Here is an 18,315-nt window from a genome sequence, read left to right as displayed (position 1 = left end):
AATTGGCCTTACCAGCTTCTCTTCCGAACAGGGAGGTAGTATGCGATGCAATACAAAAGTTGTGTCTAAATCAAGTTATTATCAGGGTTCCCCCGTCACAATAGGGAGAAGGCTTTTATTCGAGCCTGTTTGTGGTCCCGAAGCCGGACGGCTCGGTCAGACCAATTCTGAACCTAAAGTCCCTCAATCTTTTTACCTAAGAAAATTAAAATTCAAGATGGAATCTCTCCGAGCAGTGATCTCCAGTCTGGAGGAAGGGGATTTCATGGTGTCGGTCGACATAAAGGATGCCTACTTACACGTCCCCATATATCCTCCGCATCAGGCTTGAGCCTGAGGTTTGCTATTCAGGATTGTCATTACCAATTTCAGACGTTGCCGTTTGGTCTGTCCACAGCTCCGAGGATTTTCACCAAGGTAATGGCGGAAATGATGGTTCTCCTTCGCAAGCAAGGAGTCACAATTATCCCTTACTTGAACGATCTCCTGATAAAGGCGAGATCCAAAGACAAGCTGGTGCAGGACATTGCGCTCTCCCTGACAGTTCTGCAACAACATGGTTGGCTCCTAAACTTGCTGAAGTCGCAGTTGAATCCGACGAAATGGCTGTCGTTTTTGGGAATGATTCTGGACACAGAATTACAGAAAGTTTTTCTTCCAGAAGAGAAGGCTCTGGAAATTCAGAGTTTGGTCGAACAAATTCGGAGACCACCGAGAGTATCAATCCATCAATGCACTCGATTGCTGGGGAAGATCGTGGTGGCCTACGAGGCCATTCAATTTGGCAGATTCCATGCCAGAGTGTTTCAGTGGGACCTATTGGACAAGTGGTCCGGATCCCATCTGCACATGCACCGGAAAATAATCCTGTCCTCCAAGACCAGAATCTCACTCCTGTGGTGGCTGAACAGCTCTCGCCTCCTAGAGGGACGCAGGTTCGGGATCCAGGACTGGATCCTAGTAACCACGGATGCGAGTCTCCGATGCTGGGGAGCAGTCACACAGGGGGAAACCTTCCAGGGAAAATTGTCAAGCCAGGAAGTTTGTCTACACATAAACGTTCTAGAGTTAAGGGCCATTTACAACTGCCTTCTTCAAGCGAAACGTCTTCTTCGCAACCTGCCCGTCCTAATCCAGTCGGACAATATAACAGCAGTAGCGCACATAAACCCGCCAGGGCGGAACAAAGAGCAGAGCGGCAATGACAGAGGCCACAAAAGTTCTCCGCTGGGCGGGAAGACATACAAGCGCTCTGTCAGCTATCTTCATTCCAGGAGTGGACAACTGGGAAGCAGACTTCCTCAGCAGACACGATCTCCATCCAGGGGAGTGGGGTATTCATCAAGAGGTCTTCACAGAAGTGACAAGTCTTTGGGGAATTCCTCAAATAGACATGATGGCGTCTCGCCTCAACAAGAAACTTCAGAGATTTTGTTCCAGGTCGAGGGACCCTCAAGCAATAGCAGTGGACGCGCTGGTGACACCATGGGTGTTTCAGTCGGTGTATGTGTTCCCTCCGCTTCCACTCATTCCAAAAGTGCTAAAGATCATAAGAAGAACAAAGGTTCAGACGATCCTCATTGTTCCGGACTGGCCAAAGAGGGCTTGGTATCCAGATCTTCAGGAATTACTCATAAGAGATCCCTGGCCTCTTCCTCTACGAGAGGATCTGTTACAGCAGGGGCCGTGCGTATATCACTACTTACCGCGGCTACGTTTGACGGCTTGGCGGTTGAACGCCGGATCTTAGCCCGAAAGGGTATTCCCGGTGAAGTCATTCCCACTCTTCTTCAGGCTAGAAAAGGAGTAACGGCGAAACATTATCACCGTATTTGGCGAAAATGTGTCTTGGTGTGAATCCAAGAAGACTCCTACTGAAGAATTTCAGCTAGGGCGTTTTCTCCATTTTCTGCAAGCAGGTGTGGATGCGGGTCTAAAGTTAGGCTCAATTAAAGTACAAATTTCGGCCTTATCGGTTTTCTTTCAAAAACAATTGGCCTCCCTTCCAGAAGTTCAGACTTTCGTGAAAGGTGTTTTGCACAGCCAACCTCCATTTGTGCCCCCAGTGGCACCATGGGATCTTAACGTGGTGTTGCATTTCCTTCAATCACATTGGTTTGAACCTTTACAGAAGGTTGAGTTGAAATTTCTCATTTGGAAAGTGGTCATGCTATTGGCCTTAGCATCCGCGAGGCAGGTGTCTGAGTTAGCGGCTTTGTCTCACATGAGTCCTTATTTAATCTACCATGAAGATAGAGCAGAGTTGAGGACTCGTCAACAATTTCTGCCGAAGTTGGTTTCATCGTTCCACATGAACCAACCTATTGTGGTACCGGTGGCTACTGACGCCTTCGCTAAGTCAAAATCTCTCGATGTTGTCAGGGCTTTAAAGATTTGTCACCAGAACGGCTCAACTTAGAAAAACGGAAGCTCTGTTTGTCCTGTATGCGGCCAACAAGATTGGGACTCCTTCCAAGCAGACTATTGCGCGCTGGATCTGTAATACGATTCAGCATGCTCATTCTACGGCTGGATTGCCGTTACCGAAATCAGTGAAGGCCCACTCTACCAGAAAGGTGGGCTCATCCTGGGCGGCTGCACGGGGGGTCTCGGCATTGCAACTCTGCCGAGCAGCTACTTGGTCGGGTTCAAACACTTTTGCAAAATTTTACAAGTTTGATACCCTGGCTGATGAGGACCTCCATGTTTGGTCAATCGGTGCTGCAGAGTCATCCGCACTCTCCCGCCCGTTCTGTAGCTTTGGTATAAACCCCATGGTTCTTATGGTGTCCCCAGCATCCTCTAGGACGTATGAGAAAATAGGATTTTAATACCTACCGGTAAATCCTTTTCTATTAGTCCGTAGAGGATGCTGGGCGCCCGTCCCAGTGCGGACTCTATCTGCAGTTTTTAGTTATGTTTACACACAGGTTGTGTTATGTTATAGTCAGCCTGTTGCTGACATTGTTCATGCCGTTGACTGGAGTTCTGTTAAATGCCATGTTGTATGGCGTGTTTGAGGTGTGAGCTGGTATGTATCTCACCTTAGTTTAACAATAAATCCTTTTCCTCGAAATGTCCGTCTCCCTGGGCACAGTTCCTATAGCTGGAGTCTGGAGGAGGGGCATAGAGGGAGGAGTCAGTTCACACCCTTTCAAAGTCTTAAAATGCCCATGTCTCCTGCGGATCCCGTCTATACCCCATGGTTCTTGTGGTGTCCCCAGCATCCTCTACGGACTAAGAGAAAAGGATTTACCGGTAGGTATTAAAATCCTATTTTTAGTACACAGTTCTTGGGCTTGAAATCCCTTGTGGCATTGCTCTATAATTTCCCCTTCAGTGGGAGTCCTCCAGAGAGAGCTGGGCGTTGGAGCAGCGCAGGTGGTATTTACATGGGGCCTGCTAGTTGCTCTGCCAGTACTTACTCCATTCCTCCTGGTAGCTGGTGGTACAAAATCCACTACCTGTGCTTTTAGACAATGAGCATAAATGTCTCTGAGTATCCCATTTTATGGGGGACCGCCCCGATCAGGGGGCTCTGCGCTGCTGGACATCTTTGTCCCATTGTCATGAATGTCTTATTTGCTGTGGGTGAATGGTGCTATGCACATCAGGGTGGCAGTGACTGGTAAAATGTTAGAAAAAAAATGCCTAGCCAGGATTGAGGATTTATTAATCATGCAACACAGTCAAAATTTAGACAACATTTTAGGGTTCAGTACAGTACTTGTAAAGTATACGGTATGCTTTGCAGATCTCTATAAAAGACATCAAAATTACAAAAGGGAAAAAATAATGTTGTTCTATCATCACTAAAGTCACTGAATATTTTGGAGGGACGGGTGCGAGGGGATAGCCCATAGCAGGGGTGTTCAACTATTAATTTGACAGGGCCAGTTTTGAAAAGTCAAGAAGATGTGGTGGGCTGGAAATTAGGCTTTTAGTATAAAGTCACAAGTAAAGTTTAAAATATAAACATTATGCCACATAGTGCGCCCAGTTCAAGCTGTGCCAAAACCCCCTCAGTCCACATTATGCCACACATTGCCCTCCAGGTGGGGAAAGAAATCAACAGACTTGCATATAAAGGCATAAAGATGCATGGACACAAAATTAGAAAACAATGTGCATGCCCCTTATATGCCATCAGACCCTCCATAATCACTTATATGCCATCAGGTCCCTCCATATGCCATATTATGCCGTCTGCCCCTTATATGCCGTCAAACCCTCCGTGTTCACTTATGTGCCATCAGGTCCTTCCATATGCCATCTGCCCCTTATATGCCATTACGGCACTCAACGTGCTTCTTATATGCAACAAGACACCTCTGCATACTATGCCATAATAACCCTCCAGATAGCCCTTATATGCCATCTGCTTCTCCACATGCCATTATACTGCTCCATTTACATTTGCCACTATAGCCCTGGGACTGCCGGTTTTCCAGTACCACTATGAGTGACGTCACCACTTTGTGTAGAGGAGTAGGTCCTTTGACGGACCTGGCTGCACCTCATGTCCTCAGTTGCCAGAGCAATGGCATGACCTGACCTGGTCTGCCTCTGTTTCCAGCCAAGTACTGTGTTGACCACTGCAGTAATGCAATATACACACTGCCAAAAATACAGCAGCAGCTTGTGGAACAGTTGAATGAGTGTCTGTTCTTTGGTATGGGTTATTCCTGACAAAGGTTACTTTCAGAAACTGAAATGTTGACTTTTAAAAGATGTTCACTCTGTGTGAGTAATAAATATGACGCTTTATTTTGCGACTAACCTATCTATCTCTAATCCTGGACACCTATGAATTACATGGGTTCTGTGGCTGGTTGAAACCAGGTGAAATGCAGACTTGAACTTAGCCAGCCACAGAACAGTTGAATTGTAGGTGTCCTTGATTAAAGGTATATATGGCAAGGCGCGCTCTCGTAAAATAAAATTTCTTACCATGCGCAGTTGTTAGCCCACCATTTGGTTTGTGTACACATCTTACTACTACTAGTTGCTGCTCCCCTTTGTTATCTCCTTCCCAGGTGGTACTTGGTTATTCTATGTTAACAAAGAAAGGGTGTGTACTATAGTAAAGCATGGTTTTTACATTTTCACAGTACATATAAAAATGTACATCTAATAAAATAGCACCATATTAAACACGTCCCTACCACCAATCAGCGGATCCCTGAATCGAATCTCATACCGTCCATTTAGTAACTCTAATCTCCACATCTTTCTCTGGCCAGCAGATAGTCTAAAAGTGCATACACACTGGGCGTTTTTGCCCAGCGTGTATGCATAGCGATGATCTCTGACATCGCTGGGCTGAAAAGCGCTCTGTGCATGACAGTGATGTCAGCGGGGGTGAACGGCTTTCCATAGCAGGACGCTATGGAAAGCCGCTCACCCCGCCGTTCATCTACTGGTAATACCAGTAGATGAACGGTGGCCGTCAGCGATGAAGCGGGAGTGCGCATCATCGCTCATCGCTGGGGCATACACACTGGGCGACTTTGAGCTGATACACACCAAAAGTGAGCTGCTTTCAGCTCAAAATCACCCAGTGTGTATGGGCCTTAAAGGGGGTACTGACGGGAGAGATGTGTGCTGAGCGATCTTAACACAGACCGCTCTAGTCAGATTGCTTAGATTTTAAACACGAATCTCTCCGTGTGTACCCCCCTTTACTTCCATGTGTGACGTTATAATGTCAACCCGTTCTACTCCCAGACCTGTTTTGTCATATGTGATGACTTCATCAATAGGCATATGTATGTGTATATATTATAATATAGTGCCAGGGACAGCATGATTCCACATGAGGTGAATGTGGAATGGCAGGCTTTTGAGGGATTAGAACAGCAGCAACAGGTCTGATGGAATCCAGTCTGGGTTAGCCACAGCTGGGCTAATCACTTCATCTTGGGGGTGATTCAGAGACTGACGCAGCTGCGCGCCTGTACGCAGCAGCCATATACATCTGGCCTACGCATGCGCACCAACCACATTGTGCGACCCTTCTCTTTGCGGACGCATCCTGGAGGGATGTGGCCACAGGGTGATTGACATCGGCGGGCATTTGGAGGACGGCATTTCTGTTTTGCGGGGGGGCATGGCAGCCAAAACGGGGGCATGTCACAAGCGGTTACGGGGGGTGGCTGCGTAACATCACACGTAGCCGCTCTGATACAAAAAATGGCAGCGGACCACCTGCCAGCGCAGTCAGGAGTCAACCTCTAATTGCTGTATCCGCAATTAAATTGCGGATGCATAGTGAGGCAGCGCCACACATGCTGGGCGGCTATCAGCATGTGAGGAGATGGCTGCAGATCTTGAAGCGGATGCACCGATCTGCGTCCATCCCTGAATAACCCACCCCTTGTTTGCTGTCTTTAAAAATGTGTTTTGTTCAGTAGGTCATTGCTCCTGATTCTAACAAGTTTCCAGGCAATAGCTTGGGGAGTCTGGGGTTACATTAGGCGCCATTTGGAATATGCACGGTTAGTGATTGTCAGAACTTGGAATGTTATACTGCTGTGTTAAAAATTGCCTGTAAACCTGACCTGCAAAACCTGCATGTGAAGCTGTATTCTGTCTGAGGTGGAAATAAAGTGTGTTGGATTATACTCAGTCTATGTGATTCCTGTCACAATATGTATAAATGACTTCATTTCAAATATTAAAACATGTACAGAATGGTATAGGGAGCAGTTAATTTGGATATGATTCAGATGGTATGCCTTTGGGATAGCCTACCTGATTGAACTTACATTGTGCATTTTACCTGATTTAGGCTAGCACATGGGTAGATAGCGAGGCACTCCAGCTGCTGTGGAACTACACATCTCAGAGTTTCCTGCAACAGCAAAACTGTGGCAGGGCATGCTGGAATGTGTCATTCCGTCTCCAAAGCATCTGATGTCGTCCATGTTCCTTTTCCCCGGAACATGCAGTTTTGCATGGCGTTTAATGCAATTGCCCCGATAATATAGTACCATGCAGTGAATTACGTGTATTATGCTTATGTGTATTTTCTTCCTTTCTCTATCTTTTTTTGTGTATGGCCATCTACATTTTTCAAGTTGACCCTAGATAAAATTAAGTCTGTCTCACACTAGCGATACGTTTTTACCTCTGGTATTGTTCCATATTCTGTATGGAAGCAGAAATATATATTCTATAGTTTATTACATTTTTATTGGGGTTATTGATCTCTCCATCTTTAGTGTCGCACACACATTTATTTTGTTATAAAGATAGGGTATTTATTTTAGTTTCATATTTACTTCATATAGCAAAGAAAAATTATCTTGTTAATAGTGTTCTGGAAGCACAAACTCCATATGCCTATATCATATGTGTTGGTATGTTATCTTATTGTAGGATGCATTTGGAAGCCGTGTTGACATCATCCGCCCGTCACGCTAAGCCTGTAGGACTCGCTCTACAATATGGCACGGCAGGATTTCGGACTAAAGCAGAACATCTGGACCATGTTATGTATCGCATGGGCTTGTTGGCAGTCCTGAGGTCAAAGATTACGAAGTCTGTAATTGGGGTTATGGTCACTGCCTCTCACAACCCTGAGGTTAGTGGGAGTAAATATATTGTATTTATGATGGAAATGTTTTCATACCAAATTCAACAGATAACATTTGAACATTCTTATCTAGGAAGACAATGGAGTGAAGTTAGTGGACCCCTTGGGAGAAATGCTGGCTCAGGAATGGGAGTTGTATGCTACTAATTTGGCTAATGCAGAGCAGCATGAATTACAGACAGTGCTGATGAACATAATAAAGCAGGAAGCTATTAATATGAAAGAAGAATCCTGTATAGTTATTGGCAGAGATACACGGTAAGCATAATTAGGTGATCTTACAAGTGATTGCTAACTTTCATTGGGTATATCATGGTAATGCTTTTCTTATGTATTTGGTTGAAAGGAAAAATAGGATTTTGGTTACTTACCGGTAAATCCTTTTCTCGTAGTCTCTAGAGGATGCTGGGGTCCACATTAGTGCCATGGGGTATAGATGGGTCCACCAGGAGCTATTGGCACTTTAAGAGTTTGAGAGTGTGGGCTGGCTCCTCCCTCTATGCCCTTCCTACCAGACTCAGTCTAGAAACTGTGCCCGAGGAGACGGACATCTTCGAGAGAAGGATTTAACACAGATAGTGGTGAGATTCACACCAGCTCACACATACAAGGCACATCAAGCTAACTTAGAAAACTCAGCAACCGCTGAAACATTACTTACCAAGTAACAATGCAGTACTCAACTAAAATGAAGTTGTACTGAACCATATAATAAAAGCAGGAGAACGAAGCGCTGGGCGGGCACCCAGCATCCTGTACGGACAACGAGAAAAGGATTTACCGGTAGGTAACCAAAATCCTATTTTCTTTTACGTCCTAGAGGATGCTGGGGTCCACATTAGTACTAAAGCTCCCAGAACGGGAGGGAGAGCGCGGTTTCTCCTGCAGAACTGATTGACTGAACTTCAGATCATCAGAGGCCAAAGTATCTAACTTGTAGAACCTTGCAAACGTGTTCGACCCAGACCAAGTTGCAGCTCGGCAAAGTTGTAACGCCGAGACACCCCGGGCAGCCGCCCAGGAAGACCCCACCTTACGAGTAGAGTGGGCCTTGACAGACGTAGGACACGGCAAGCCTGCTATAGAATACGCATGCTGGATAGTGAACCTGATCCAGTGAGAGATCGTCTGCTTAGAAGCAGGACACCCAATCTTCTTGGGATCATACAGGACAGAGAGTCCGATTTTCTGTGACGAGCAGTCCTCTTCATATAGATTTCAGAGCCCTTACAACATCCAAGGACTTTGATGAAATTGAGGAGTCAGTAGCCACTGGCACCACAATAGGTTGGTTGATATGAAATGCCGACACAACCTTCGGAAGAAACTACTGACGTGTCTGGAGTTCAGCTCTATATTCATGGAAGATCAAGTATGGGCTTTTACAGGACAAAGCCCCCAACTCCGACACACGTCTAGCAGATGCTAAGGCCAACAACGTGACAGCCTTCCATGTAAGAAATTTGACCTCCAACCTCCTGTAGAGGCTCAAACCAGTCCGATTGGAGGAACTGCAACACCATGTTAAGGTCCCAAGGCAAGGTTGGATGTGCAGAACTCCCTTCAAAAAGGTCTGAACCTCAGGGAGGGCAGCCAATTGTTTCTGGAAGAAAATGGATAGGGCCGAAATCTGGACCTTCACAGATCCCAACTTCAGGCCCATATCCACACCGGATTGTAGGAAGAGTGGAAACCGTCCCAGTTGAAACTCCACCACAGGAAATTTCTTAGACTCACACCAAGATACATATCTTTTTCCAAATTCGATAGTAATGTTTAGACGTTACTAGCCTGTATCAGGGTAGGGATAACCTTGTTCGGAATGCCCTTTCGAGCTAGTATCAGGCGTTCAACCTCCATGCCGTCAAACGTAGCCACGGTAAGTCTTGATAGGCGAATGGCCCCTGCTGCAGCAGATCCTCCCGAAGAGAAAGCTGCCTCGGATCTTCTTGCAGAAGATCTGCGTACCAAGCCCTTCTTGGCCAGTCTGGAGCAATGAGGATCGCTTGAACCCTTGTTCTCCTTATAAGCTTTAGAACTCTTGGGATGAGTGGAAGTGAAGGAAACACGTACACCGACTGGAACACCCATGAAGTCACTAGGGCGTCCACCGCCACTGCTTGCGGGTCCCTCGACCTTGAACAATACCGCCGAAGCTTCTTGTTGAGACGAGAGGCCATCATGTCGATCTGGGGTACGCCCCAAAGATCTGTTATCTCCTTGAACACTTCCGGATGGAGACCCCACTCCTCTGGCTGGAGATCGTGTCTGCTGAGGAAGTCCTGTCAAAGTCAGAAAAATATCTCTATGCACACTACCATATTTGCACCTCACACAGGTCCGTGCTGCGCATGCGTGCGCTCTCCCGTACGTGCGCATACTCAGTCGCGGGCACCCGCAGGCGCACGGTATGCGTATTTACGGTAGAGTTTATGTGATCGTAGCGTGCGACTCAATCATTACATATTTTCACTATATAATGTATTTTGTAGATCATGGTCCCTTTGATAGATTCTGAAAGTTTAGTTAACATAGCATGTTCCTGAACAGAGAGATCCCTCTTTGTATTGTACGAAGGGTCTAACAGGGGTCATACAGTGGTGTTTGGTACCCATCGGAAGAGTATTTAAATAGCAATATTCCGGTGTTGGTTTGGAGCGGATTAATCGCTCGTGCGAATAGTTATGGACATAAGAAGTTTATGTCCATTTACTATTATTTGTTCTTATTTAGTCATGCGGCGGGAAACTCAGTGTCCCACCCACCTGAACAGTTGGAAGCAGTCACAGCCCACCTGTATGAATCAACCTATGACCTTTTGTTATAATGCGAAGCCGAATTCCTGTGTCCAATGAACAATGAGATTGTAGGGACCATTGAATTGTATTGTGTGTGTGTGTGGGGCATAAATAGGCAGGCCGACCATATCCAGTTCACTCTCTTCAACGGTTCTCATTGCTGATAATCGGGAGCTGGATATCGAGGCGCATGCGATCGTTTCCCTTTGTGCGTAAGTGTTTCTCCGCAACTATATTGATCTTCTTGTTATTGTGGGCCAATTTCTCTCTCTCTCTCTCTCTCTCTCTCTCTCTCTCTCTCTCTCTCTCTCTCTCTCTCTCTTCCTCTTCCTCTTCCTCTTCCTCCTCCTCCTCCTCCTCCTCCTCCTCCTCCTCCTCCTCCTCCTCCTCCTCCTCCTCCTCCTCCTCCTCCTCCTCCTCCTCCTCCTCCTCCTCCTCCTCCTCCTCCTCCTCCTCCTCCTCCTCCTCCTCCTCTTTTTCTCTTATTTTCCTTTTAATTATATTTCCTGTGTAGTTATCTGGTTAGGTAGTCTATGTTATATTGTAGTGTATGATTTGTATTTGTATTAATTCTTTTGCAAGTTTATCATTCAAAATATATACATATTAGGCGTTGGACCCTAAGCCCAGGTATCTGTGTATTTCTTATAGTGTCTAGTATTCTCAGAGCGTCGGTGACGCTAGAACAGCTTTAAAGGTAATAAGGTTATACAGTGTTGCATTTACACTCTATCATCACACTAAGGTTTTACTGCACAATACACGGTTTATGGTTTAGATACAAAGGTTTAACATTGTGAGCGTCAGCGCCGCTGGTGATCTCCTCGTGGTCCCGAGCGTTCGCTACGCTAGAGCTAATCATTACGTTAGTCAGCAGCCAATAGCGTGCCTGCCAGTGATCTCTTGGCCGTGAGCGAACGTGACGCTTGAGCGTCTCGACTACGGCTAAGCGATTGTTACGCAACGTGCGTACCCTTACGGTACTTCATACGTAGATAGCGTACAGTGTTCTTAGACCTCATAAAGGGTATTATATAAGATAAATATTTAGCTTTATCAATTGCGGGCTCGTCCTGTCCTTCACATATCTGCACTAGGTAATTTCAGCAGACATTATCCAGCAGCAAAGGGCGGGAGATCATATTCCTCGTAGTGCTGTTTGGATAAGCGTCTGCTTCTCTTAGTAAAGGGTGCTGAAGGAATCCGGGAACCGGAGGTAAGAACAACACGCTAGTCTCTTTTAAAACTGTTTATTTTTCTGTCTTGCGTACACACGCACACATATCTGCATTTCTTTTTTTTTCATTTGTGTATTTTCGTATATCACTCTCCTGTTTGCCAGTTTTATAGTTGATAAACGTGCTAAGAGAGATTTGCCGCTATTTAATAGTTTAAGAGTAAAGGTAATATAGTTAAAGTATAGACAAACACATAGCTGTGCCTGAGAGACAAGGCGAAGTCAGTGTGGTGCGTGGTAGATGATAAAGGATCATCTACATTGATAAACGTATAAATTGTGTTACGGTGGATCTTTGCTTTGCGTACACGTGTCTCTAACAAAAGACTGAGACTTGTGTACGCAACCCAAGGGCCGACGCACGCAGCGTATATTACGCAACGGAGCGTACGGGTACGCCCACGTAACTCAAATCACAAGCGTCAATTTTTTTTTCCCAACGCGATAAATAGCGCAACGCGGTAAATAACGCAAGGCGATAAATCGCGCAAATCTATTTTTAACATTCGAAATTTAAATTAACAGTTCCTTCTCCTAATTTGTAACACATCTGGTCTGAAGAAAATTTCTGCGCAGAAATAGAAATAGAAACAAAAGTGTATATGTGATGAGTGAGTGTTTGTTTTTACAATTTTTGAGGTTGAACCACAAGAAAAGTCGAGTTCTCGTGAGGTACATGCGTGTAAGTGACGTACATGGTGGCTAGGGAGGCATTCCTGGTTAAAACATACAATTTGAGCATTAGAGTGTAGCAGACCAGGAGGTCATACTGTAACAGACCAGGAGGTCATAACAGACCAGCAGGTTCAGGTACAGCAGACAAGGAAGTCCGCTATACAGTCCACAGGCACAACACCAAGAAAGGGTTGGTGCAACACCCATATAGGCCATATAAGCTCTGGCTGAAGGAATTCGCAGCCGAAATTTTCGATTCCGTTGGTCGCTCAGTACATAAGATTAGTTGCTTATGTGCTGAACGATTGTACCGCACGTAATTGTGTGCATTAGTAAACCTGACCGGTACTATTTGTGTACGAAGGTCATAAACGCTATTTGTACATTCTAACGTGATTTGTGTAATTTTTTTTATTTTAAGGGAGGTTCGCTGCTCACTCAGGAACTATCCAGCAACCAATAGTTACTGGAAAGAGTAAGTGTTCTTCGGATCACCCTCACAGGTTCCAGTAAATAGAGGTTCAGGTCGCAGGGGCCCTAGGTCGAGTACGCCAGCACCATATCGGTGTGATCAGGTCGTATTGGTCGGCGTGGGCGAGTGAGTGGGGTACTCGGTAAACCGCCACCGTCAGCCTATTTTGAACATTTTGGTTTGCGTAAGGGTTGGTTGAATAAAGCAACACTTTCGAACTATGGGGGCCACTTGTTCAGGTAGGGGGCGATCAACCTCGGTTCGGGTTGATTCAGTGAACCGACCAATTGGGTCGGCAAGGTATGTAATGTGTGAGAAATACGGAAGTCACACAGAAGCTTTATGTGATGAATGGGAGAGAATGACGGTACATGACGGGGAGAAATTCCCAAGAGTAGGTAGCTTCAGCACAGAAGTGTTAACGAATTTAAGGAGAAGGATATGTCTCATTAAATCAGCCAAGAGACGAATCAAGCATTATGATTATTTGCAGTTGTGGCAACAGGAAGGTGACATACAGAGAGGATTGGCTCAGGCGGCGGGATCTGGCTCGATCAGAAAACTGATAGCCACGGCCCCACCGCCACCATATATATCAGGAGAAAAATTGGTTGCGGAGAATGACGCATTAAGGTGTAACAAACAACAAACTCTTAGCAACTGTGTAAATGTTAAAGATAATGTTAACCAATTAACCAATGCAAGTATTAACCCGTGCAAGTTGTACCCTGTTTTGAACTTTCCTCAGGAGTGTGATCAAGAGGACGAATCGGCAACAATTTCAGCGCTCTCTCTAGCAGCCACCATAGCAGAGACCACTGTAGGCACAGCTCAACCCCCGAGATTAGTAACGAAAGCCCCTAGCGGAGGGATAGGTGAGGTCGTATCAACGGGTAAGTACGGCACCATACACTATGCTGAAACTATTTCACCACAGCCTGTAGAATCTACACAGGATGAGGTTGTTAGAGTTAATCCCGTTAGAGTAATAGCAGTGCCAAATGGGAAAACAGACACATCAGGAGCCACTCCCATTAGAAACATTGCCATGTACAGCCCATTTTCCCGAATGGAATTAAGGACCATAGTGTCGGAATTCCCTGACCCTAGAAAAGACTTAGTAGCCAGCCAAAAATACATCAGAGACCTAGGTAACACTGTAGAGCCCAACAATAAAGACTGGCAGATATTGCTGAGAGCATGTTTACCCTCCAATGTCGACGCAGCTCAATTTTTAGCTGACTGTGGATTAGATCAGGATGTCCCTCTTACAGATGCGTACAACAAAGACAATGTAAAAAGAATAAGCTTACAGTTAAGAGTATTTCCCAGCCGTAGTTAAATGGAACAAAATATTCTCCATTAAACAGAAGGAGTCAGAAACAGCTGCAGAGTATTTTCACAGAGCATTATCAGAAATGGCAAAATACACAGGCATAGAGGACATTAAAACAAACATAAACCATCGAGAAGTAGCAGTATCGGTACTGATGGATGGTTTAAAAGAATCATTGAAGACTAGGGTACAGACCACACAACCATGTTGGCGAGGTCTGTCTGTGGCTACTTTGAGAGAGGCTGCTATTGATCACGATAGGAACATCACCAGACACAGGGAACAACAAGGTGATAAGTTAATGGCAGTAAGTATACAGGCCCTGACCACAAGGCAGCCTTTGTTTATACCACCAAACCCTGTGGGTAAGTCAAATGTGGTTACTTGTTATTCTTGTCATAAACAGGGACACATGGCACGAGATTGTAGAATGAAGAATTCACGAAACTCATACCAACCCCCTAGACAACGACACGACACACGACATTGGGAGCAAGGTCCGCAGAAACGGAGTTATGAGCCACATACAGGGGAAACAAAAAGATACCCCCCGAACAGAGACTGGCAAGCCTCTGGTAGCTCCCAATTAACTCCATCACAAGTAGTTGCTGCCAGCGGGATTCAGGGAGGTCACCATACCCAATAGGGGTGTGGCCATACCTGTAATCTGCAGCCAGTAAAATTGATTGCAAGCCTTGAAAGTGAACCAGAAATTGCAATCAATGTAGCTGGTAAATCATTAAACTTTCTTGTAGACACAGGGGCGGCCAAATCAGTGATAAATTCGACAGTGGGCATGAGAACCACTGGTAAGACAATTCCAGCCATAGGGGTAACGGGAGTAGTCCAGCACTACCCTGTTAGCAAACCAGCCGAGATTACAATAGGGCCTTTACATACCAAGCATTCCTTTTTGCTGGCTGCATCGGCACCGACTAATCTCCTGGGAAGAGACTTACTGTGTAAAATGGGGTGCGTCATTTATTGTACTCCTGAAGGTGTATTCTTGGACATACCTGAGAATCACGCTCAGGAAGTGCGAGACATGTTAGACTCCCCGTCAAAATTAATGTCACATACCATTATGACAAATAGGACTCCCTCCCAAGTAGAAGAAATGACATCTCAGATACCAGAGTCACTTTGGACTAAAGATGGACAGGACATTGGATTAATGGCAAACGTAGCTCCGGTAGTTGTACAAGTAAAAGATGGTAGGATAGCTCCAAAAATCCCACAGTACCCCCTGAAGCCAGAGGTGGAGTTAGGAGTGTATCCCGTAATAGAGCGCTTGCTACAACAGGGCATTCTGGTAAGAACGTCCAGCACTGCCAATAGTCCCATCTTCCCTGTTAAAAAGAGTGGGGGGAGGGGTTACAGGCTAGTGCAGGATCTAAGGGGGATTAACAAAATAGTTGAGAGTCAGTTCCCCGTAGTGCCAAATCCAGCTGTCATCCTAATGCAAATCCCTCCCACTGCGAAATTTTTCACTGTTATTGACCTCTGCTCCGCTTTCTTTTCGGTACCTCTGCACCCTGACAGTCAATATTTGTTTGCATTTACATACAGAGGAGTCCAATACACATGGACTCGATTACCACAAGGATTCATAGATAGCCCAAGTATATTTTCTCAGGCTTTGCATGATTGTTTACAGTCTTTCCAACCAGTGAGAGGATCAGTATTAATACAGTACGTGGATGATCTACTACTGTGTTCTGATTCATTGGAAGCATCCCTGAAGGATACGAAACAGCTCCTGTTTCATCTTTCAGACACAGGACACAAGGTTTCCAAAGACAAGTTACAATTATGCCAAACTAAGGTAAAATATTTGGGACACTGTCTAACACAAGGACTGAGACACCTGACCGCTGATAGAATTCAAGCAATTAGAGACATGACTCTGCCACAAACCCAGCAACAGATCAGAACATTTTTAGGAATGTGTGGGTATTGCCGTAACTGGATCCCAGGGTTTTCCATCCTAGCGTTACCCTTGCAGGAGATGGTCTCCTCAAACAAACCTGATCGGATTTCGCATACAGACGAGTCTGAGACAGCATTTGAGAGACTTAAACAGTGCCTAACGCAGGCACCAGCATTAGGTATGCCTGACTATGGGAAACCCTTTGAACTATACGGAACAGAAAGTGCTGGTTGCGCGGCAGGCGTACTAACCCAAAAGCACGGTGATGCCAGCAGGCCGGTAGCATATTACAGCGCTCAGCTAGATACGGTAGCGCGATCCCTCCCCACATGCTTGCGAAGCGTTGCTGCGATAGCATTGCTAGTAACGAAAAGCGAAGACGTCGTGCTAGGTCACAACCTCACAATTCATACACCACATGCAGTGTCAGCCTTGTTAAATTCTGCACAAACCAGACACGTCTCATCAGCGCGGTTTACAAGATGGGAATTGGCACTAATGGCCCCCGTAAACATCACCATAAGGAGATGCAGTGCATTAAATCCTGCAACATATCTCCCAGGTGTGTCTGGACAGACCCAAAGGGTGGAGGATGAGAGTACTGGGGAAGGAGGATTTAATACAAAGGAAGACACTCATGATTGTATGGAATATTTGACCCAAAATTTTACCTCAAGGCCTGACATCAGTGACAACCCACTGGAAGATGTAGAACTTACGTTCTACACGGACGGTAGTTGTCATAGACAGTCAGACTCGGGAGACTTGTGTACTGGATACGCAGTCGTAGATGACCAAGGCACCATAGAAGCGGAACCGCTAGGCCCACCTCACTCAGCCCAGGTTGCTGAACTGGTCGCCCTAACCAGAGCATGTGAATTGGCTAAGGGAAAATCAGCCAATATCTACACCGATTCTAGATACGCATTCGGGGTAGTCCATGATTTCGGAGCCCTATGGCGCCTCAGAAATTTCATGACGGCAGCTGGTACACCGGTAGCGCATGCAGCTCACATAAAAAGGCTTCTAACAGCGATACAGGAACCCGATAGAGTGGCTGTTATCAAATGTAAAGCACATACATATAGCCAAGACCCAGTATCACTTGGTAACAGCCGAGCAGACGAAGCTGCTAAATTAGCAGCTGCTACCCCCAGACAGACAGACACCACACAACTGATGGTATTTAATACCATCAACACACAGAAGTTGTGTGAAATGCAAAATTTGTGTTCCACACAGGAAAAGGCAGTCTGGAAGGCAAAGGGATATGGCCAGGAGTCCTCAGGACTCTGGACGGATGGACATGGTAAACCAGTGGCCCCCAGAGCATATCTTCCATGTTTGGCTGAAGCAGCTCACGGGCTGACTCATCTAGGCAAGGAAGGGATGTGCAAGTTGGTAAGAGCATATTGGTGCGCCCCAGGATTCTCCTCTCATGCGAGTAAAAGAGCCATGTCATGCCTTACCTGTTTGAGAAAGAATATTGGAAAGGCAATACCTACAGAACCATCCCATATCCCACCTGCCGGCGGCCCTTTCCAGGTAATACAGATTGACTTCATTCAATTACCCCCTTGTCGAAATTTGAAATATGAACTTGTTTGTATAGATGTTTTTTCAAATTGGGTCGAAGCATTTCCGGCGGCCACAAATACCGCTATGTTTACTGCTAAGAAAATTGTGCAGGAATTTGTATGTAGATATGGTATCCCTAGAATTATCGAAAGTGATAGGGGTACCCATTTTACAGGTGATGTCTTTCAAGGAATGTGTAAATTGATGGGAATTGATAGCAAGCTGCACACTCCATACCGTCCACAGGCGAGTGCGAAAGTGGAAAGAGTGAACAGCACTATTAAAAATAAACTGAGTAAAGTGATGGCAGAGACAGGATTGACATGACCAGAAGCTTTACCCATTGTACTGTACAGCATCAGAACCACTCCCAGGTCCCCTCTTAATCTGTCTCCCTTTGAAATCTTGTTTGGTCGACAACCGCATGTCATGATTAACCCTCAGGATGATTTGAAATGTAACAATGAAGTGACTGTAAAATACTTGATTAACATGAGTAAACAGTTAAGGAATCAAAATGATAATCTGAAGTTAGTGATTCCTGATTTACCAGATAGTAATTGTCATGACATTGAACCTGGGGATTATGTAATGATACGGAATTTTCTACGCTCAGGTTGCCTTATTGACAGATGGGAAGGACCATACCAGGTCTTATTGACTAGCACTACAGCATTGAAGGTTGCTGAGAG

General features: G+C 45.6%; 1 protein-coding gene across 2 annotated transcripts in view; it reads left to right on the top strand.

Annotated features, from left to right (window-relative positions):
* The window catches only part of PGM3 (phosphoglucomutase 3), a 118,011-nt gene that overhangs the window by 3,097 nt on the left and 96,599 nt on the right, over positions 1-18,315 (top strand). For both annotated transcript variants that reach the window (XM_063916898.1, XM_063916897.1), the window contains exons 2-3: positions 7,381-7,585; positions 7,671-7,855. In XM_063916898.1, the coding sequence (XP_063772968.1) occupies positions 7,382-7,585; positions 7,671-7,855 (389 nt within the window). In that variant the 5' untranslated portion in view covers position 7,381. The remainder of the gene's footprint in view (positions 1-7,380; positions 7,586-7,670; positions 7,856-18,315) is intronic.

This window comes from Pseudophryne corroboree, chromosome 4 (assembly GCF_028390025.1).
Source record: "Pseudophryne corroboree isolate aPseCor3 chromosome 4, aPseCor3.hap2, whole genome shotgun sequence".
Taxonomy (NCBI): domain Eukaryota; kingdom Metazoa; phylum Chordata; class Amphibia; order Anura; family Myobatrachidae; genus Pseudophryne; species Pseudophryne corroboree.
This window is presented reverse-complemented; position numbering and strand designations above follow the sequence as displayed.